The 24,637-nt window shown below is 36.8% G+C and overlaps 1 protein-coding gene across 1 annotated transcript in view; it reads right to left on the bottom strand.

Moving 5' to 3' along the window:
- HERC4 (HECT and RLD domain containing E3 ubiquitin protein ligase 4) overlaps positions 1–24,637 on the bottom strand; it is a 123,956-nt gene that overhangs the window by 66,285 nt on the left and 33,034 nt on the right. Inside the window, exons 4-7 of the mRNA XM_052639676.1 lie at positions 21,435–21,511; positions 15,363–15,584; positions 14,171–14,262; positions 8,222–8,352 (exon numbers count right to left, since the gene is read on the bottom strand). Coding sequence (XP_052495636.1) covers positions 8,222–8,352; positions 14,171–14,262; positions 15,363–15,584; positions 21,435–21,511 — 522 coding nt within the window. The remainder of the gene's footprint in view (positions 1–8,221; positions 8,353–14,170; positions 14,263–15,362; positions 15,585–21,434; positions 21,512–24,637) is intronic.

Below are 24,637 nucleotides of genomic sequence, written 5' to 3'. Positions count from 1 at the left end.
CTCAGTGGTAAAGAATCTGCCTGCCAATACAGGAGACATGGGTTCAGTCCCCGATCTGGGAAGATCCCACATGTGGTACAGTAACTAAACCCATGCACCACAACTATTAAGCCTGTGCTCCAGAGCCCAGAAGCCACAACTACTGAGCCCACAAGCTGCAAATACTGAAACCCTCAAGCCCTAGAGCCCACGCTCTGCAATGAGAGAAGCCACCACAATGAGAAGCCCACAAACCACAACTAGGGGGTAGGCCCCATTTGCCACAACTAGAGAAAAGCTCATGCAGCAACACAGACCCCGTACAGCCGTAAGTAAATAAATAAAATTCTTTTTACAAATATACATCCAGGGTCCTATGAGGAAAGGAAAACCTATATCGAAAGAGATAAAGAGATTAGAATTTCCCATAACTGATCAAAGATATTACTCCACAGATTCAAGAAGCCCAGTAAGAAAATGAGGAAATTCATTCTTTAACAAATGAAAGCAAAACTGAAGAGACAAAGAGAAAAGAGACAAATTGTCTTCAAAGGAGCAACATACCAACAGCTGAATTCTCAAATCTGAAGCCAAAAGACAGTGGAATGTTATCTTAAAAGTGTTGAAAGCAAACGCCAAGCTAGAATTCTATAATCAGCAAAATCATCCATGAATGGAGGTGCAATACAGGCATTTTTAAGTATGCAAAGAAACAGCAACCTGCAAATCTACATAAAGAAAATACCAGAGGGTAGTTGCTAAATGGAAAATGATACTAATTATTATAAAAATTAAAGAGAAAAGAAGGGAGTAAATGCATGTACAGCCATTTTTATTTGTGCACTGATTATATGACTGGGGTTTAATAATATATATAGAATGAAAGTTAGGAAAGGTAAATGAAGGTCTTCAACTCCTGGGAAAGTATTAACATAAATTAAAGATTAATGTTATTTCTAGAGCAACAATTTAAAGTTTCCAAATTTCCAAAATGGGAATAGTTAAGTTCACTGGCTCAATAGTGTCAGACTCTGCGACCCCAGCCAGGCTTGCCGTCAATCACCAACTCCAGGAGCTTGCTCAAACTCATGTCCAAAGAGTCGGTAATACCATTCAACCATCTCATCCTCTGTTGTCCCCTTCTCCTCCTGCCTTCAATCTTTCCCAGCATCAGGGTCTTTTCCACTGAGACAGTTTTTTGCATCAGATGGCCAAGTACTACAGCTTCAGCTTTAGCATTAGTCCAATGAATATTCACGTGTCCAATGAATATTCAGGACTGATTTCCTTTACGATTGACTGGTTTGATCTCGCTGTCCAAGGGACTCTCAAGAGTCTTCTCCAACACCACAGTTCAAAAGCATCAATTCTTCAGTGCTTTTTTTATGGTCCAACTCTCTTCTCCATACATGACTACTGGAAAAACCATAGCTTTGATCAGATGAACATTTGTCGGTAAAGTAATGTCTCTGCTTTTTAATATGCTGTCTAGCTTTGTTATAGCTTTTCTTCCGAGGAGCAAGTGTCTTTTAATTTCATTGCTGCAGTCACCATCTGCAGTGATTTTGGAGCCCAAGAAAATAAAGTCTCTCACTGTTTCCATTGCTTCCCTATCTATTTGCCATGAAGTGATGGGACCAGATGCCTGATCTTAGTTTTCTGAATGTTGAGTTTTAAGCCACCTTTTTCACTCCTCTTTCACTTTCATCAAGAGGCTCTCCTTCACTTTCTGCCATAAGGGTGGTGTTAACTGCATATCTGAGATTATTGATATTTCTCCCGGCAATCTTGATTCCAGCTTGTGCTTTATCCAGCCCAGCATTTTGCATGATGTACTCTGCATATAAGTTAAATAAGCAGCATGAGAATATACAGCCTTGTCATACTCCTTTCCCAATTTTGAACCAGTCTATTATTCCATGTCCACTTCTAACTGTTGCTTCCTGACCTGCACACAGGTTTCTCAAGAGGCAGGTCAGGTGGTCTGGTATTCCCATCTCTTTCAGAATTTTCCAGTTTGTTGTGATCCACACAGTCAAAGGCTTTGGCACAGTCAATAAAGCAGAAGTAGATGTTTTTCTGGAACTCTCTTGCTTTTTCTATGATCCAGCAGATGTTGGCAATTTGATCTCTGGTTCCTCCACCTTTCCTAAATTCATCCTGAACATCTGGAAGTTCTTGGTTCATGTACTGTTGAAGCCTAACTTCGAGAATTTTGAGCTTTACTTGCTAGTGAGTGAGATGAGTGCAATTGTGCAGTAGTTTGAACATTCTTTGGCACTGTCTTTCTTTGGGACTGGAATGACCTTTTCCAGTCCTGTGGCCACTGCTGAGTTTTCCAGATTTGTTGGCGTACTAAGTGCAGCACTTTCACAGCATTATCTTTTAGGATTTGAAATAGCTCAGCTGGAATTCCATCATCCCCATTAGCTTTGTTCATAGTGATGCTTCCTAAGGCCCACTTGACTTTGCACTCCAGGATATCTGGCTTGAGGTGAGTGAAGGGGATAACACCGTTGTGGTTATCTGGGTCGTTAAGATCTTTTTTGTATAGTTCTTCTGTGTACTCTTGCCACCTCTTCTTAATATTCTGCTTCTGTTAGGTCCATACCATTTCTGTCCTAAATTGTATCCATCTTTGCATGAAATGCTCCCTTGGTATCTCTAATTTTCTTGACAAGATCTCTAGTTTTTCCCATGCTATTCTCTTCCTCTGTTTCTTTGCATTCACTTAGGAAGGCTTTCTTATCTCTCCTTGCTACTCTTTGGAACTCTGCATTCAGATGGATATATCTTTCCTTTACTCCTCCTGCCTTTTGCAATTTCCAAAGGAAGGCTTGGGTGATAAACTGCAATTAATTTTGATTAATTTCAGCACTCTGCACAGTATTAGCTACCTACCCCTTCACCCTCAACCCTGTGACAGGCAGTTATCCAATGATCCAGGAGTATCTTGGACACAGCTTGTGGGAGCCAGAGCAGGCTATACGGATTCTGTCCTTATATATGAGATCAGTCCTCTGATCATTGATTGCAGCTTTTGATTACAGAGGACAGACACAAAAGGGGGATAAGTCTCCTCTGTAACCCTTCTGAGCACTGTCACAAGCCTATTCTCCAGCTGAAGACTTCCAGGACTGAAAGGGCTGGTGTGTGTGTTGTTGTTTTTTAATTTTATCTTCTTCTATTTTCTTCCCTTTATTTCTTTTGCCCCTTTTAAAAGTCAGTTGTTTAAGATCTAGGACATTGAAATGTAACCGAATATAAAAGTCATTCTGCATGCCCAGGAAAAGGTACAGTCTCAGAAAAGAGCTGAGAAGACCTTAGGCTTACAGTTCAGTCTGATCCTTGGCACAGAGACAATCTGTAACAATCAAAACAAAACAAAAATAAGCAAACCCTAGAGAAGAAGGAGAATCTTTTTTCCAGAGTTACCACATTTTAGGTTCAAAGGTCCACTTTTCAAAAAGAAAAAAAAAATCTCAGAGAATATTAAAAATTACAAAAGCATGGCCCAATCAAAGAAAAAAATAAACCAACATGGGAATGCAAAATGATACAGCTATTTTGGAAGGCAGTATTACAATATTATCCAGCAAAAGAGCTCTTCATTATTTATCCAAAGTAGTTAAAACCTGTGTCTATAAAAAACTTAAACATAGATGCTCCTAACAGCTTTATTTGTAACTGCCAAACCTTAGAAGCAACCAAAATTTCCTTCAGTAGGTGAACAGATAAACAAACATATCTAGACAGTGGAACATTATTTAGCATTAAAAAATAATCAGCAACCAAATTATGAAAAAACACAGAGGAACCATAAATGCATATTACTAAGTAAAAGAAGACAATCTGAGAAAGCTACAAAGTATGTAATTCCAACTATGATATTCTGGAAAAGGCAAAACTATAAGAGTAAAAGTCAGTGATTGCTAAGAGTTAGGGTGTGGGGGGGATGAGTAACAGGAGCACAAAGTATTTTTAGGGAAGTGAAAATACTCCATATAATTACCACAAGGGTGGATGCACATCAATATACATTTGTTCAAATAGAATAAACCCCAATGTACAATACGTATATTTGCAATAATCTGTCAATGTAGTGATGAAAAGAAATTTTCACATATTGAGGTATGGGAAGTCATTCTGGCTTACACCTAAGATAACACAAATTTAATGCTAATTAAACAGCTGGTTTGTGGCCTATCAAACATACATCCTATACCTGCTCTAATTATTAAAGAAAAGGACACAAGGACCAGAAATAAACAATGTCCATGGTAAAAATAAAAATTAAATCCCTGCTCCCTTCCTGGGATGCCAATCCTGGCACTCCTTCGATGATAAAAGACTCTCTTCCCAGGTTCAAGGCCACAGGGGCTTGCTGTGTACATGCTCATATCTCTTTTAGAAACCCTGAAGGAATCTATTCATGACTTGTTTGATGGGTCTTTGTTCTGACACGATATAAAACTGTGCTGAAAAGTATGCTTTTCTGGAGCAGTTCCTCAGTTATCTGAGAAGCTGTCTTAAAGCTCCTTTCTTTTTTCCTATTATGGACTGTTTAATTACAAATTAATTTTCTTGTGAACCTAAAAATGCTGTAAAAAAGTCTACTTTAGAAAAATGAAACAACCAGGTGATGAACCTTAATAGACTAAAACAATTTGCTAAAGATACTCAAATAACTAAAAAAAACATGAAAACAGTCAAGAAAACAGTATATGAAGAAAATGAAAATACCAATAAAAAAACAGAAAGCCTGAAAACAAACCAAAAGCAAATTATGGAGATGAAAAATACAATAACCAAAACTGAAAGTTCAGTAGAGGAATTCAAAGGCAGATTTGAGCAGAAAGAAAATGAATAAGGGAATTTGAAGATAAAACAACTGAAATTACTAAGTCTCAAGGGGGAAAAAATGGAGAAAAGGAAACAGAACGTAAGGGACCTATGGAACATCATGAATTGTACCAAAAAGGCACTGTAGGAGTTCCAGAAGGTAAAAAAGAGATAAAGAGAGATCATCTGAAGAAGTAATAACCAAAAAGTGTCCAAATTTGATGAAAAACACAAATATCCAAGAAACTCCAAGTAGAATAAACTGAAAGAGACCCATACTGAGACACATTACAATCAAATCATTGAAAGACAAAGAGAGAAACTTGAAGGAACCAAGACAGAAGTGACTTGTCACATACAAGGAATCCTCAATAGGATTACCAGCAGATTTCTAAGCAGAGACTTTGCAGATCCGAAAGCAGCAGGTTTATATATTCAAACTACAGAAAGAAAAACCTACCAACCATGAATTTGATACTCCCTCATAGCTCAAGCAGTAAAGAATCTGCCTGCAATGTAGGAGACCCAGGTTCGATTCCTGGGTTGGGAAGGTTCCCTGGACAAAGAAATGGCAAACCACTACAGTATTCTTGCCTGGAAAATCCCATGGAAAGAGGAGCCTGGGAGACTACAGTCCATGAAGTTGCAAGAGTTGGACACGACTTAGCAACTAAACCACCACCAAAATTCTCCTTCAAAAATGAGAGAGAAATTAAGACATTTATAGATAAAAGCTGAAGGACTTTGTTATCACCAAACTTGTCCTTTAAGAAAATACTAAAAGAAATCCTACAGTTGAAATGAAAGGACACTAGTTACTCAAAGCTGTATTAAAAAAATAAAGATCTCAGTAAAGGCAAATATGGGGCTTCCCTGAGAGCCCCGCTGGTAAAGAATCCACCTGCAATGCAGGAGATCCTGGTTGATTCCTGGGTTGGGAAGATCCACTGGAGAAGGGATAGGCTACCCACTCCAGTATTCTTGGGCTTCCCTTGTGGCTCAGCTGGTGAAGAATCCACCTGCAATCCAGGAGACCTGGGTTCAATCCCTGGGTTGGGAAGATCCCCTGGAGAAGGGAAAGGCTATCCACTCCAGCATTCTGGCACAGAGAATTCCATGGACTATATAATCCATATGGTCACAAACAGACACGACTGAGGAACTTTGACAAGTAAATATATGGGTGATTATAAAAGCTAGTACTATTCTAACTCTGGGCTTTTTCCTCCAAATTTTGTTTTCTACAGAATTTTAGAGACTAACGCATAAAATTATTAATTTTTTTGGACACACAAGGTATGTAAAAGTTATCTTGTGACACCAATAACTGAAACCGAGTGGGGACAGAGTCATATAGGAACCAAGTTTTTGTATGTTATTGAAACTGACTTTGTATAACTTTGAGTTCGTGTGTAACTTTAGGATATTAAATGTAATCCCCATGGTAACCACACACACACACACACACAAAATAGATACAGAATATACAGAAAAGGAAATAAGGAAAGTAAAACATTTCACCCCAAAAAATAAACAAAAAAGACAGTAATGTAGGAAAATCAGCAAAAAGACATACAATGAAAACTAAAAAATATTGCTGAAAGAAATTAAATAAATGGAAAGATCCCACATTCATGGATTAAAAGACTTAATATTATTAAGATGTCAATACTTCTGAAGTGATCTACAGACTCAATGCAATCCCTATCAAATTGTGGAAATACAAATTAAAATCATGATTAAGGCCACTATATATCCAAGAAATTAGCAAAAATTTTAAGGTGTAACAATATCAAATTGATAGTGATGGGAAGGTAAACTAAACTGGTGTAACCATTCTGGTAAAAAGGATAACATTAACCTGTAAAATTCAAGTATACTCTATGATCCTGGGAAGCCCTGGTGGCTCAGCAGTTAAGAATCTGGCTGCTAATGCAGGAGACACAGGTTGAATCCCTGGGTCAGACACATCCCCTGAAGAAGGAAATGGCAACTCATTCCAATATTCCTGCCTGGGAAATTCCACAGACTGAGGAGCCTGGCAAGTTACAGTCCACGGGGTCACAAATAGTCAGACATGACTTAGTGACTGCTGCTGCTGCTGCTGCTGCTAAGTCGCTTCAGTCGTGTCCGACTCTGTGCGATCCCATAGACGGCAGCCCACCAGGCTCCCCCATCCCTGGGATTCTCCAGGCAAGAATACTGGAGTGGGTTACCATTTCCTTCTCCAATGCATGAAAGTGAAAAGTGAAAGTGAAGTCGCTCAGTCGTGTTTGACTCTTAGCAATCCCATGGACTGCAGCCTACCAGGCTTCTCCATCCATGGGATTAAACAACAACCAACCCAGAAATTCCATTCTAACTATACACTTTAGAAACATTAAAGTTTATGTATATCAAATAATAAATGTTCAAAGCAAAATTATTTGTAATTGCCAAAAATGGAAATACCCAAGAGTCCATCAGTAATAGAATGAGCAAATAATTATAGAAGCATACAGTTGAGTAAAACAGCAGTAAGACCTAACGATGGAGAACCATGGCTATACATAGATGGATAATCACACACATGATGTTAAAAAAAGAAAGAAAAGGAAGTCACCAAAGGCTACCTGCAGCATAATTCTGTGTATCTGAATTAACTGTTGGAAAACTAAATTATATTATATAGAGATATATACTAGCTGGAAAAAAAATTAAGCTAAGTGGTCAAAACCAAGTTAGTCAAGCAAAGGATATTTTGCCTCTGGGGACCAAAGGTAAAGCTCAATTACAAAGCTCAGACTCCTATTTACTCCCAAGAACTGGGGATGGGGAAATCAGTATTCCAGTTCAACTTTCACCGCTGATTAATCTTATGTCTTAAGTAATTAATTAGTCAATTTGTTCACTCTTTAAAGAAAAAGGTGGACAGGCAAAAGAAAAAAAGACTATAACTTTGAGTGTAATGTCACATGGAACGGCACTGTTCAAAAAGGAATGACCCACAAATGTTACCACAGCAAAAGTGGAAGAATCTACAACGTTACCTTGCATGCTACTGGCATACTATAAACAAACAAGTCAAGGGCAAAATCCTTCTTGCCAAGAGAATTAATGTGTACATAGAGCAAAAAGTGTCCTAAGAGCCAAGACAGTTTCCTGAAACATGTGAATAAAAATAATCAGGGAGAAAAAAAGGAAGCCAAACGGAAAGGTACTCAAGTTCATCTGAAATGCTACCAAAGCAGCATACTCTGTGGGAACCAATGGAAAGGAGCCTGAGCTGCTGGAAGTCATTCCCTGTGAATTTGTGGTATAATAATAGTAATAATTAAAAGACCCCTGGATTGTTAAAAAAAAAAAAAAAAGCTTAATAATTGGGTTATAGATCAAAATACTCTTTCCTATAACCACTTACCTTCCACAAGCAATCTGAGTGACAATGCTTCCCATAAGTTCAAAAACTTTCCTTGGGTTTATTTCATGACTGGTAGAGTTATGACCCAACTGACCATACCCTCCAGCTCCAAAGGTAAACACTCCACCTTCCTAAAAAGAAGACAAAATCTTTTGTGATTAGAAAGCCTGATAAAAGGAAATAATCTTCAGGAAAGTAAGTTAATCTTTAATATAACTATGGAGTCAATTTTCTTTTATATTGTCTTCTTAATTTAATGGATGATAAGATAGCTACCTTTTCAAGGTAATACATCTTAAAACTAAAAGTTTTAGGTTGGTATTGCTGATTATTTTCACATATTTGCTTCCATGGTGGCTCAGAGGTTAAAGCGTCTGCCCGCAATGCGAGAGACCTGGGTTCAATCCCTGGGTGGGGAAGTTCCCCTGGAGAAGGAAATGGCAACCCACTCCAGTATTCTTGCCCGGAGAATCCCAAGAACAGAGGAGCCTGGTCGGCTACAGTTCATGGGGTCGCAAAGAGTCGGACACGACTGAGCGACTTCACTTTCACTTTCACTTTAGAAGTATTTATGGTCATCATCAAACCAATGATGACAATGATGACAATAATGATGACAAAGTCATCATTAAACCAATACTATTTTTTGCACTGCCTTTTACTATCCTCATATTCTTGTCAAATCACAGAAAATTTCATAAAACCTAAAAATGGTATCATTTTCAATTTCCAAAGTACCTCTGCAAAGAAAAAAAAAAGTGTGTATAAACACAGCACCCAAATATACCTACTCTTAGCATAGTGTTACTGAACTATAGACAATCTTTAAAATATTTATCATAAAATACATAACTGGATTAAAGGTAATCTTTTTTAAAAAGTTATTTCATGATGACAGTTTAACAAAAGCACAGTATTTTTTCAGTTCAACTGCTTTTCTTCATAGTTGCAGCTATGTAAACAAATTTAGCTATTAAATGAAAGGAGAATAAGAGTATTTATACAGACTGCTATGTCAGGAAATTAATTTTTCTGTTTAAAATCTTTTTATCATGGGAAATTTCAACAAAGACACAAAAGTAAAGACAAATATATATATATGTATGTATCTACATATGAATTATCACATAATCATCACTTTCAACTGGTAAAACTTAGACAACCCTGGTTCATTGATACCCTTCCCACCCCTTTTGGGGGGGTATTTCAAAGCAGAAAACTGTGCTAGAAGTACTTTAAACTAGTAAACTGTGGTCAATAAATCATTTCACCTATAAATGGGCATGTATTCTCAATGGTACGTAACCCTAAAAGATAAAAATATATAATACAATACTACTATGCTGCTGCTGCTGCTAAGTCGCTTCAGTCGTGTCCGACTCTATGCGACCTCATAGACGGCAGCCCGCCAGGCTCCCCCGTCCCTGGGATTCTCCAGGCAAGAACACTGGAGTGGGTTGCCATTTCCTTCTCCAATGCATGAAAGTGAAAAGTAAAAGTGAAGTCGCTCAGTCGTGTCCGACTCTTCGTGACCCCATGGACTGCAGCCTACCAGGCTCCTCCGTCCATGGGATTTTCCAGGCAAGAGTATTGGAGTGGGGTGCCACACTGCCTTATCCGACACTACTACTATACACAAAAAAATTATAATTTCCTTCTTTGGACAGAAATAGCATGGGGTCGCAAAGAGTCGGACACGACTGAGCGACTGAACTGAAGTTTTATTTCTCAGGTTTTTCACCTTACTGACATTACTGACTTGACATAAGATCGTGAATATTTAAAATATACAACATGACATATATATACTCTGTGGAATTATTACTACAGTCAAATTAGTTAACACATCTATCACCTCATATACTTTTTCGGGGGGAGGAAAAAGCTCAGATCTCCTCTCAGCAAATTTTAAGTACAGAATACTGTATTGTTAGTAGCCACTATGTTGTACATTAGATCCTCAGAATTTAAAAATCTTATAACAGGAAGTTTGTACCCTTTGACCACATATCCCCATTTTCCTCATGCTCCACACCCTGGGAACTACCATTCTACTTCGTGTTTCTGTGAATTTGACTTTCTATTCCTAATTGCCTTCCCTCTCACTTTTTTTTTACACAATTCCAAGTATAAGTGATACCATTAAGTACTTGTCCTTGCCTGGCTTATTTCACTTAGCATAATGCCTCCAGGCTCATTTATGCAGTTACAAATGAAAGCATTTCCCCTTTCTATGACTGAATAATATTCCAGTATATGTATGCATGCCCACACACACATGTACACATCACATTTCCTTTATCTACTCATTTGTCAGTGGACACTTTGGCTTTTTAAATATCTTGGCTGTTGTGAACAATGCTTCAGTAAAATGAGCATAGTTATTTCCTTGAGATACTGTTTTCATGTCCTTCAGAAATACATCCAAAAGTGGGCTCACTGGATCATATAGTGGTTCTATTTTTAATACTTTGAGGAATCTTCATACTGGTTTCTGTAATGGCTGCACCAAGTTGTACTTCCAACAGCAGTATATAGGGTACCCCTTTCTCCATATACCTGTTTTGTTTTTGTTTTTTAATTATACTGATCATAACAGATGTGAGTTTGTGGTCTTGATTTGCATTTCCTGAAGATTGTGATGTCGATACTGAGTACCTTTTTCATGATCTTTTGGTCATTCGTGTATCTCCTTCAGAAACTGTCTATTCAAACCCTTTGCCCATGTTTAAATTAGACTGTTTCTCAGTCATGAGTTATGTGAGTTCCTTATGTATTTTAGATATTAACCCCTAACCAGATGTATGATTTACAAATATCTTCTCTTGTTCCACAGGATGAGTTTTCATTTTGTTGATTGTTTCCTTTGCTGTGCAGAAGCTTTTAGTTTATTTTTGCTTTTGTTATCTGTGTGCTTTTGGTGTCACATCCAGGAAATGACTACCAAGACTCATGCCAAGAAACTTTCTCCCCAGGTTTTCTCCTAGGAGTTTACAGTTTCAGGCCTTACATTTAAGTCTTTATTCCATTTTGAGCTACATTTTGTAAGTGGTGTGAATTAGGGATCCAGCTTTTGCATGTGGATGTTCAGATTTCCCAGTATCATTTATTAATGATGATGTGTGCTCTCAGCATCTTATCAATGATTTGCTGCATTTATTTCTGACTACCTAGGACTGCAAGGAGATCCAACCAGTCCATCCTAAAGGAGATCAGTCCTGGGTGTTCACTGGAAGGACTGACGCTAAAGCTGAAACTCCAATACTTTGGCCACCTCATGTTGAAGAGCTGACTCATTGGAAAACACTCTGATGCTGGGAGGGATTAGGGGCAGGAGGAGAAGGGGACGACAGAGGATGAGATGGCTGGATGGCATCACGGACTCGATGGACGTGAGTCTGAGTGAACTCCGGGAGATGGTGAAGGACAGAGAGGCCTGGCGTGCTGCGATTCATGGGGTCGCAAAGAGTCGGACACGACTGAGCGACTGAACTGAACTGATATGCAGTATAGTGAAAATAACAGTACTAATTTTCCTAATAACAATAAGACAACAGAATGCAATTTAAGAGGCTCTTTGTGAATTCGATTTATCTTTAGGCTATTTCCCACTAGTGATGTACAACAAAATACTATACTTTAAAATCACCTAAAAGAAATCTTCTGTAGTTGTGCCACTAGTAATTTTGTAGAACTGTTTTAATATACAAATATAAGTTAGCTTTTTAATTATGTTTAAGAGTTTCTAGGTTTCAAAGTCAAAACACAAGGCAAGGCTCATTTGGTCTACCTATTCTTTTCAAATATAAATAACATGTATCTTCTTTTTCCTTAATGGTAATATATCCTGAAAATCATTCACAACAAAATAGAGATCTTCCTCATTCTGTTTTACAGGGAGTGACACTACACGCAGTGGCATTACCAGTTTATTCAATTAGTCTGCTACCGTTAGGTATTTGGATTTCTTCTATTCTTTTGTTATTAAAATATTACCACAGCAAACGGCCTTGTGTATACGTAATTTTGTATCTTTGGAATAGATTCTTAAAATTGCTAAGGGATTGATAAATCAAAAGGTATATGTACATGTAATCTGCATAATAAATTTATAAAAGAACTTGAAAAAGACTGACATATTTATGGTAGTGTCCTCATATCCATTAACATGCATGTCTACTTATTCTGTTTTTAAATTTTGTGGGTATTTTTTAATTTTTCCTGTTTGTTTTACACAAGGAAAACTGCTTTGTAAAGAAATCCTAATCTATCTTCAAGAAGTTCTTGCAGAAAAGCAAAAGGCATTGATACACAACTACAGTTTAAACAAGGAAAACTAAAAAATCTTACTTTTGAAATAGTTAAAACTATCTAATTTTGTTGAAAATAATATACACTAAAAATTCCAGTGATAAGCTATATTTTTCTCTTTCGAGAGAAAAATACAGAAGATTAATAGAATTCACATTTAAAAAAACTCAATAAAGACTTAAAAATCTTGGGAAAATAAGATAAGTGCTTATCTGAAAGGATGAATTTGAAAAGCATTAACATGTGAGTATTTCTACCACAAAGTTAATCCTAAAAAATATTATAAAAAATATTCTTTACTATTATGTTCAACACAGCTTACTTCTAAATATCAACGACAGAAGAGAATCACTAAAATTTGTAACTTGCCAACAGTGATTACATCTGTAATTTGAACTTTTTTTTAAAATCAATAAAATATGGTAATAATATTAGCAGAGATAATAAAACTTCCTTATTCAAAAGTACAATAAAATTTTTCTAAAAATTAACTTTTGTAATTGGTCATTATAATATTTTTTAAAGTATCTTTGCTGCTGCTGCTAAGTCACTTCAGTCGTGTCCGGCTCTGTGCGACCCCACAGATGGCAGCCCACAGGCTCCACCATCCCTGGGATTCTCCAGGCAAGAACACTGGAGTGGGTTGCCATTTCCTCCTCCAGTGCATGAAAGTGAAAAGTGAAAGTAAGTTGCTCAGTAAGTGTCCGACTCTTCGTGACCCCATGGACTACAGCCTACCAGGCCCCTCCTCCATGCGATTTTCCAGGCAAGAGTACTGGAGTGGGTTGCCATTGCCTTCTCCGAAAGTATCTTTACTACACTGTATTTGATAAGGACTGAGAATAATTCTTATTTTAAAATTTCCAGTGGGGGGGTAAAAGTGTAGAATTTTTACAAATCTGATGAGAAGTAATTTTTCCTTGACAATTTTATCTACTACGCAGGATAAACAAAGATAAAAGTGCAAAAACGTTAATCTCTAATTCAGTCAATGATAATTTGCTAGTTCCTTTATGTTAACATGACTATAGTAAATAACACTACTGGTAAAGGTTACCCTATTTTCATTTTACTTCTAGAGAATTATACAGTATTGATACTGAACTGGTACATATTCAAGAAAGTGAGAGGTCAGAGTTAAAAAAACCATTAGCAAGATGGTGATGAAAGCTCATTATAACTGCTTGCATAATACTGATTCTTGGCCTAGGGATAATAGAGGAATTCAGTCTCCTCTGTTACTTATTATACTTCTAAGCTACAGAGAAGCTAAATTAAAATTGGGCAGAGTTACACAATATAAATGAGACTGATACACAAACCACAGTAAGCTTGACAAACTAAAAAGAAATTATTTCATTCACAATATTATTCAAGCAGTATTTAATATTAAGTTGTAAAATGCAACAATATGTATCATCACCACACAAACAGCAGATCACAATTCACATTTCATAACATAGAACAGCTGAAATATAAGGTAAACTGTTTTTGAGAACAGATGATAACCATTTTTCAAGATAAATGATTTTTTAGACATCAATAACCCTCAAGGTTTCAATATACATTAAGATATTCACTAATATAAGAAATAACTACCATAAATATTAATTTAAAAGTTTTACAGGAGTACAGTACCTTGGTTAGTGCAGCAGTATGATCTTCTCCACAACAAATATAAACTATTTTCTGAGTTCTTAGTGACTTTAGTAAATTAGGAACATACCTATCTGAAAATTTCAGTAAGAGAACAGTTAAAAAACGTATTAACGAACAGTATTTTTAAAATTAAAACTCTTCTACAATGTGTTTCTCTACAGCTTTCCCAACGGCGGAAGACAGCGATAATTAAACCATTTTAACAACTCAATAATTTTGTAGTAAAAGGCTAAGTTGGGTTGCCAAGTCTTTCTATTCCTACTACAGTGATAAAGAAAGGTCTAAAAAGGGGAATTTAAATTCTAATCTGCCTCAATGCCAATCTACACTCAGGAATCAAGGAATTTCAAAGCTTTTTGACTGCTTCTAATACATATACATCATTCTTTATATCTACCTCATGATAATTAAGCTCAAGCATCCTACTTTGAATTCTAAAACTATACTTTCTGATGTTTTCTAGCAGGAAAGATATAATAAATATCCTAATCTGACATAGTTTTCTTATGCAGAACAAAATATTTTTAAATTCTAAGAGTATTATTTGTTATCATTTCCAGTTGTTATAGATCAACAACTCACTTTTGTCTAACTCATTATAATTATGTTGAACTAAATCAGTTTTTGTATTTCAAATATTGGCATTCAATCTAATGCAGCTATGAAAACTCAGTTCCCAAGATCCCAATTTAAGTAGTTATAATTTTTTAAAATTCAAAAAGTTTATTTGTAAGACATTAGCATCACCATTAACAGATTAATTAAATGACTCAGATATAAATATTTCTTTGAAATACTCAAATAGATGAACACTTCTTGTTACTTTTCAAGATAATTTTACAACTTTTTTCAACTGATGGTAGCTGATAATGTGGTTACCAATCTGAAGTAATGTTTTTCTCAATTTTCTTTTAGTAACCATTCAACAATGAAGATTTTTGTCCATATATACTTTCTCCATTTTATTTTAGAATAAAATACTATTTTTGGCCTTCTCACAATCTCCTAAAAATATTATAAGGTGGAATTTTTAAACTAATCTCTCCATCCCCACCTCAATCCCAAGGAAGATTTGGGTATACTTCTCTCTGACACTAAGAATCACTAATCCATATCAAAAAACATCTCTCTATAAAAGTATAGAGTATATCTATAAAAAATGCAAACCTACCATTTTCATCATTAAGACCTAGTTGACCAAATTTGTTGCGTCCCCATCCAAAGATAGCTCCAGAAAGGGTGAGTACAAAACTATGGGCTCCTCCGGCCGCAATTTGCATGAAAGGGATTCCAAGTAAAGACTTAATCAGCTGTGGTGAAGCTTGCTTTTTACAGTCAATGCCTAAACCCAATTGGCCATATTTATTCTGTCCCCAACAGAAGACTTCACTTGCTGTAAAACAAAAATCATAAATTACTGTTTTTCTCACACACACAAAAATTCCATTTTAAAATCATCAGTTATTTTGGGACATTCGTCCTTACACTGGATGAAAATACATATTCCTCCTTACTATTATTTCTTATATGATACTACCTAGAAGAATCTGTATTAGTAGAGTTTTAGTTTGACTCACTTTATCAATGAATAGGGTAAGTCACATAACTGAGGGTAATCTCATTTCCTGATGTTCCTTAAGAAAGTACCATCTCTTTAATATACCTCAGGCCTCATTTTTATTCTGATTTCTCCCAATAGGGACTCATTTAAGCTCAAGGCTTCAGTTACCAATTACCTTTTGAACATCTTCAAAATTTATCACTACCCTATATCTCTCCTCTGAGCAATAAATCCATGTATCCAATAGATTACCTGACAGCTATACTTCGATATTTGAAAGGTACTTCCCGTTCAGCATGCCCTAAACTCAATTCACGATCCCCTTCCTATCTCCCATACCTGGATCTCTTCCTAATGTTCCTCATTTTCAGTAAATAATCATCTTAACTGATTCAGCAGCACAAGTCATAAACACAGGGAGTCATCCTTCAAATTCCCCTCTTCTCTTACCTTACATACAGGTTTTTATTAATTAATCTATCACCTATCAATCAAGTCATATACAGTTTTCTAAAGAAAAATATGGCTAATAGATCCACACCTACCAGTTTCACCAGGTTCTTTCAATAGTTCTCTCTCAGTTCAGTACAGTTCAGTTGCTCAGTCATCTCCAACTCTCTGCAACCCCATAAATCACAGCACACCAGGCCTCACTGTCCATCACCAACTCCCAGAGTCTACCCAAACCCATGTCCATTGAGTCGGTGATGCCATCCAGCCATCTCATCATCTGTCGTCCCCTTCTCCTCCTGTTCCCAATCTTTCCCAGCATCAGGGTCTTTTCAAATGAGTCAGCTCTTTGCATGAGGTGGCCAAAGTAATGGAGTTTCAGCTTCAACATCAGTCCTTCCAATGAACACCCAGGGTTGATCTCCTTTAGGATGGACTGGTTGGATCTCCTTGCAGCCCAAGGGGACTCTCAAAGAGGCTTCTCCAACACCAAAGTTCAAAAGTATCAATTCTTCAGCACTCAGCTTTCTTTATAGTCCACCTCTCACATCCATACATGACTACTGGAAAAACCATAACCTTGACTAGACGGACCTTTGTTGGCAAAGTAATGTCTCTGCTTTTTAATATGCTGTCTAGGTTAGTCATAACTTTCCTTCCAAGGAGTAAGCGTCTCTTAATTTCATGGCTGCAATCACCATCTGCAGTGATTTTGGAGCCCAGAAAAATAAAATCAGCCACTGTTCCCACTGTTCCCCCATCTATTTCCCATGAAGTGATGGGACTGGATGCCATGATCTTAGTTTTCTAAATGTTGAGCTTTAAGCCAACTTTTTCACTCTCCTCTTTCACTTTCATCAAGAGGCTCTTTAGTTCCTCTTCACTTTCTACCATAAGGGTGGTGTCATCTGCATATCTGAGGTTATTGATATTTCTCCCGGCAATCTGGATTCCAGCTTGTGCTTCATCCAGCCCAGCATTTCTCATAATGTACTCTGCATGTTAAGTTAAATAAGCAGGGTTTAACAATATACAGCCTTGACGTACTCCTCTTCCTATCTGGAACCAGTCTGTTGTTCCATGTCCAGTTCTAACTGTTGCTTCCTGACCTACATATAGGTTTCTCAAGAGGCAGGTCAGGTGGTCTTGTATTTCTATCTCTCTCAGAAATTGCCAGTTTACTGTGATCCACACAGTCAAAGGCTTTGGCATAGTCAAAAAAGCAGAAATAGATGTTTTTCTGGAAATCTCTTCCTTTTTCGATGATCCAGAGGATGTTGGCAATTTGATCTCTGGTTCCTCTGCCTTTTCTAAAACCAGCTTGAACTTCTGGAAGTTCACAGTTCATGCATTGCTGAAGCCTGGCTTGGAGAATTTTAAGCATTACTTTACTAGCATGTGAGATGAGTGCAACTGTGCGGTAGTTTGAGCATTCTTTGGCATTGCCTTTCTTTGGAATTGGAATGAAAACTGACCTTGTCCAGTCCTTTGGCCACTGCTGAGTTTTCCAAATTGGCTGGCATATTGAGTGCAGCACTTTCACAGCGTCATCTTTCAGGATTTGAAATAGCTCAGCTGGAATTCCATCACCTCCACTAGCTTTGTTCGTAGTGATGCTTCCTAAGGCCCACTTCACTTCACATTCCAGGATGTCTAGCTCTAGATGAGTGATCACACCATCGTGGTTATCTGAGTCGTGAAGATCGTTTTTGTACAGTTCTTCTGTGTATTCTTGCCACCTCTTCTTAATATCTTCTGCTTCTGTTAGGTCCCTATCATTTCTGTCCTTTATTGTGCCCATCTTTGCATGAAATGTTCCCTTTGTATGTCTAATTTTCTTAAAGAGATCTCTAGTTTTCTCTACTTGGCCACATTCGCTCACCCACTGCTACATTTTTTTTTACAGCTGGCTTCCCTGGTGGCTCAGAGGTTAAAGCGTCTGCCTCCAATGCGGGAGACCTGGGTTTGGTCCCTGGGTCAGGAAGATCCCCTGGAGAAGGAAATGGCAACCCACTCCAGTATTCTTGCCTGGAGAATCCTATGGACGGAGAAGCCTGGTAGGTTACAGTCCACGGGGTCGCAAAGAGTCGGACACGACTGAGCAACTTCACCTTCACCTTCAAACATCTTTTACTTATTTTTATAAAATAAATGACACTAATAATTGACATACAAATAAGTGATTTAAAAAAATTCATACCATAATAGTACATACTTACTAAGTTTCTCTCCAAACTAGATCACCGGTTCCTCTTCCAAAAGACACGCACTCTTACCAACTGCTGATATGCATTTGCAGAAATACTCTATGGACATTAACTAGCAGACATTTGTATATACAGAGGTATAAAAATGTAGAACTGATACATGGTAGACACCATAATAATGGTCTGGATAAGTTTCAAATTAATTGTTCTATATATGTTCATGTGTTTATTTCATAATGAAACTCAAATGAGCTGATTTTTTTTTAAAATGTAGATTTGAAATGTTGCTCACCTGAGAAAAATTTATCAGTGCCTTCTCACTGTTCTTGGGATAAATACTTTTAACAGGGCTTATAAGGTTCTACAAAATCTACCTATGTTTCTGAGCTCATTTCACAGCAATCTCTTCCCTCACTTACTATACTTTGGCCATACTCACCTTCCTTCATATTTTCCAAAGCCAGTTTCTTACACACTTTCTGTCTCACACACTCTGCCTAAACCTTCTCCTCACGCTTGTCTAATTTACTTCTATTCTCTCCCAGCAAGGAGCCTTCCTTAATCTCCAAGATTAAGTTCAGTCCCCCTATACAGGATCTGAGTATCCCAAACCTTTTTCTTCACAGTCTTCTTCTGTAGTATATGACTATACTGTTATTTGTATGACTGAACCGTAAGGGCTAGGCTAGTCCCTAAGGGTGACTCAGTGGTAAAGAATCTGCCTGCCAATGCAGGAGACAAGGCTTTGATCCCTGGGTCAGGAAGATTCCCTGGGGAAGGAAATGACTACCCATTCCAGTTTTCTTGCCTGGGAAATCCCATGGTTAGAGGAGCTTGGCGGGCTACAGTTCATGGCATCACAAAACAGTCGGATACAACTCGGCAACTAAACCACCACCATAAACGCTAGTACTATATTGCTTACCACTGGGCCTAGTTCATACTGAGCGATCTGCTCCCCACCCCAAAAATTTGTTTTTCACTAAATGAACAAGACATTGCTAAAACATGAAGCTGAATAAGTCAAGACAGAGAAACTGTCCTCATCAGTAAAGCCTTTGGGTTTAAAAGAAGTTGACAGGTAATATAAAAAAATACAGGGATGCCAGCCCCACCCCTCATTTTATTTCTTAGATGGAATAAATCCAAATCCCTTAACACGGCATGTAAGGCCCTCTGTAACAGATTTGTTTTTAGTTCAACCACTACTGAAGTATGAAAATGTCTCCCATGCTCTGAAAATACCCACGTAAAATTATATGCTGTTACACAAATACACAAAATACTTTCCTTCTATGCCCTCACTAGTACTATTACTTTATCCAATCCTTAACATTTCCCCCTAGCTGCTTCTCAACAGGTCTCCAATTCTGAATTATATTCATCTTTCAAGACGCAGCAAATATGAATCCCTTCTTTACTGTTACCAATTCTATTGACAAACTACACTTTTTCCCTTATTCCCACAGTATTTTACTTTTACCTTGACCAAAAACAGTATATATTTTTTCTGCCTCAATTATAATATTTGTACATCTGCCTCTTCTATTAGATCACATGGTCCCTAAAACTGTCTCTTAATTTCTATCGGTATTTCCCTATAGTTCTAGTCTACTGTTTCATTCACAGTAGGCCTCACAAGGCATTTAATAAATTTCAACTAATAAGAAGAAAGCCACTGAAACTTACTTTTATAAATGATATAACAACAAACACATGGGGCTTCCCTGGTGCATGTGTGCTGGCTCAGTGGTAAAGCATCTGCCTGCCAACACAGGAGACATGGGTTCGATCCCTGATCTGGGAAGATCCCACATGCCACAGAGCAACTAAGCCTGTGCGCCACAACTACTAAGCTGTGCTTTAGAGCCCAGGAGCCACAGTTAATGAGCTCATGGGCTGCAACCTCTGAAGCCCTTTCCCTAGAGCCTGCACTCTGCAATAAGAGAAGCTACACCACAATGGGAAGCCTGCACACCACACCTGTAGAGTAGCCCCTGTTTGCCACAACTAGAGAAAGCCTGTGCAGAGAAACAAAGTCCCAGCAAAGACAAAAATAAATAAACAAAATTTTAAAACTATAAAAAAATAAATATATATGGCAGGTTCTCTACTAACTCATAATCGTTAGCGAGCATAGGAAGAAGTCAAAAGAAATAAGTGAAGGTAACAGGATGATTAGACGACTTTCTGTTTCTAGTCACAAAAGGTTTATCTGTGAGATCAAATGAAATTGGGCAAGTTATAAACTTCCCCAGCTATGAAGGAATAATGTTCAGCAAGCTAAAGAACAATGAGATACACAAAATCAATTTCATGTCTATATTCTTGCAAAAAATGATTGGAGAATGACACCATTCAGAATAACAAAGAACATCAAATATCTATGAGAAAATCTAACAAAATGTATGTAAGACCTCTCCACAGAAAAGAACAAAATATTCTTGAGACAAATTAAAAGGAGATTAAAATGAATGGGAACATATCACCAGTTGCTGCTGCTAAGTCACTTCAGTCGTGTCTAACTCTGTGCAACCCCATAGACAGCAGCCTTCCAGGCTCCCCCGTCCCTGGGATTCTCCAGGCAAGAACACTGGAGTGGATTGCCATTTCTTTCTCCAATGCATGAAAGTGAAAAGTGAAAGTGAAGTTGCTCAGTCATGTCCGAGTCTTAGCGACCCCATGGACTGCAGCCTACCAGGCTCCTCTGGTCCATGGGATTTTCCAGGCAAGAGTACTGGAGTGGGGTGCCATTGCCTTCTCTGATATCACCAGCTGAAGAATTGAAAAACTCAGTATCACAAAGATTTTCCTCAATTTGATTTAGACACAATGTACAACCCCAAACAAAATCCCAATAGTTTAATAAGTGTCTGTGAAAACTGCCAAACTAATTCTAAAATGTATACAGAAATGAAAAGGATAAAGAAGAACCAGGGCAATGTTTAATAAGGATGAAGTTGAAGGAATTTCACCTTTAAATAAGAAAGCTGAAAAGGCAAAAGAAACTAGAAGTAATGCTTACCTTTAGAAAGTGCAAGTGAATGATAGTAACCACAAGCAACCTGTACTATCTGGATATCCGACAAACTTTTAATATTTCTAGAAAAGAAGAAGAGAGATCAGGATTAGTTAATTCCATTTAATAAATGGATCCTGAATGCTATTTACTGACCACCTACTATGTGCAAAGAGTTTCCTTACCAGCAGTTCCTTACTAGCATGACTTAGCGGTTTATGCTTTTTTCACACAAGCCCAATTTATTAAAAATTTACGCTAAAATCAGTAAACAAAATCTAAGTATGAAAAATTAAGAGGTGTGATGAGAAAACACTGTGAAAGGACAATATTTAAGCACAGTAATCTATGCTCACACTTCAGCGCTTTCTTATGTTTTTATTATCAAAATTTGAAAAACTTTAAAATACGAAACTTGGTAATATATTTCTAAGACAAATGTACATGATCTAATTTGTTGAAAATTGGTGTATTTGGCCCAGTTTAGTACATGTTCTCCTCCATCAGGTTCCTTAAGAACCAGCAGGGCTGCCTATCATGTGATGCTACCAATTCACAAATTATGAAACCTATTCCTTTTGGACTAACCTTCTCCTTTGCATCTAAATCAGTGATATTAAATGCATTTAATTCTTTACTACAGAAACTTAATTCATATCTGTTATGATCACTGATGTGTGAGGTCATATTTCTGCCATCTCATGCTTCTGCCTTACATTTTTTTAGCTTCCTTTCCTCCCCAATTTCTGATTTTCCCTTAACTGTAATGTAACTCTAAAGGCTAAGTGTTAAAACATCATGAAAATCAAGCAACCATGCATGAAGCATCCCAGGTTGTAAGTAGTTCACCTTCACCTGGTCATTCTGCTTTTCCTGAATTAACATTTTCAAGGAAAAAAGGGGGTGGGAAAATACAATATGTTTCTTATTTCCCTTTACCTGATACTGCCACCTGACCTGATTATGCCATTTGAGAGTCCGGAGCAAGTTCTGACCAGAGTGTCGATACCCATGATTTTCGGGAGGCAGCTTCAGCAAACCAAATTTTAAGCGGGAAAAAGGAGAGTTACTCTAATTCCATATTGTTGTATTAAAAATAATTTATTTAGTGGATTTATGTTAACTACAAAACTTGAGAGTTGTACTGCTACCACTTAGCAGAATCCAACAAGTTAACAGGGTCCAACATATTTTCAGATTTTCAAATATAGCAAAAGGCTATATATACACTGGCAAAGCAAAAACAGGAATAAAAAAATACATGGATATGTACAACTGTGAAGTTATTAAACATTTACTGTTACTGCTTATGCATATTAGGTATATCATACATTGACTAGTGAACGGTATTAAATCATTTTAAAAAAACATCTGTTCCTGGTATCAAGCCCAATTGCAAGACTAAGTAAAATCTTTTCAAATTCTACATTCTAACAGCACTGTTTTCACCTTCACAGCATTTATCTCTATAAATTACTGGAATACTTATTCATTTAATTATTACTAGTATACTCTGCTAAACAATAGCTCTTTAAGAGTGGAATATTATCTTATACTCATGGAATCCCGAGCACCTACCACAATGCCTGGCAAAATGTATGGGGAAACAAAAAGTATGTCAAGTGTCCACTGTTTGAGGATAAGTCAATCTGTAACTTCTTTGAGGCTTTAGTATTAAACTATTCATAAAGTTTGCCCCCAAAACTTCTAAATTTGCACAGCAATTTACACTCAGTGACTCTCATTACCAAAATATTATCATGCAGCTTAGAATATAGGATGAATTTTTTAGTTGTGTCTGCTCGAGAGAAGTGAGGATGTTCTTCTGTGGCATTACTGTTTCAAAAGAAAGAAATCTCTGCTTTTGTCTCTATGGAGATGTAATACACTGAAGATGAGGGAGTGGAAGTGGGAAAGAGAAGAGGGTTTTTTTTTTTAAGCTTTCAGGAATTTAAAAAAGAAACAAAAATACTGTTCTATATATGAATAGTGTTGGTGCATTTTTCCTGAAGAGACAAGTCCGAAAATTCTTAATGAAACGAAGTTTTACAGAATTCATCAAAAATAATCCCCAATGAGTAAAAAAGATAATGTAAATGTTTTACAGTTTTCAATTTTTAAGAGGATTCAAATCAAGTTAATAGGAAAGTCAAAACAAAAGAAATTTTGTAAATAAAAATATATTTACAGATGTATATGAAGATTCCTAATTAATAAGAACTATGAAAAGAAAATCAAAATTTCAGATGTCTAGGGTAAATATTCTATAAATACTTATAAATTTAACCATAAAGTTTAGAGTTCTTGTCAAACATTTTTAAATGGCTACGACATCACTAAAATTATTCACTGTAAAGAAAATAATTATTTCTTCATTGAATTTTGAAAGATGTTTGAAATTTTAAGAAAACAGTGCATAAACCTGGAAATAAGATTTATACACCCCTCCCTTGAGAAGCCTTGAAATCAAAACATAAATTGCTGAATACGTGTACTGTTGTATTGTTACATTTTTCCAACTTAATGTACAGGGGCAATATGGGCAGAAACCAAGCATTTCCAATTTGTCTGCAAAGGTAAAATGCTTTACCAACCATTAACAAGAAACAGCGAAAAGTTTGAATATAATTAAGAATTTAGTATGAAATCAAGAATTTGAAGAACTAAAGCATTAAATATTCTGCCAATTCGAAAATCATCAAGGTGTATACACTAAATAAAGCTTTCTGTATGCGAAATGTACCTCAAGAAAGTGGTTTTAAAAATAAATTTCCCAGTAAAACATAATCAACAATTTTCCATTTCCCAATTAAGCCACAACTTCCTTATTCATCTGAGAAAGGTCGTAGCTGATTTTGAAAAATTTAGGCTAACAACTGATCTAGTCTCTACCATTAAATATTCTTTAATTTTCTTTTTAATCTGAAATACTCTGTACTTTCATATGCTGATACTAATATTAGGCAGAAACTGTAACATACTTTTTGGCCATGCCATGCAGCTTGCAGGATCTTAGTTCCCGTACCAGAGATCCAACATGGCCAACAGGTGAAAGCAGAGTCCTAACCCCTGGACCGCCTGGGAACACTCTGCAATATGCTTTCAAAACTGAGTTAAATCAAGAAAATCTATTCATATGTCTAAGTTGCCTCCTATCATATGTTTTGTTCAAAACATATGTGAAAGTTACAAAGCTGGCTGACATTTCT

The sequence above is a fragment of the Budorcas taxicolor genome, chromosome 5 (genome assembly GCF_023091745.1).
Source record: "Budorcas taxicolor isolate Tak-1 chromosome 5, Takin1.1, whole genome shotgun sequence".
Taxonomy (NCBI): Eukaryota; Metazoa; Chordata; class Mammalia; order Artiodactyla; family Bovidae; genus Budorcas; species Budorcas taxicolor.
The sequence above is the reverse complement of the archived record's forward strand: the minus strand, read 5'-3'. Positions and strand labels throughout refer to the sequence as shown.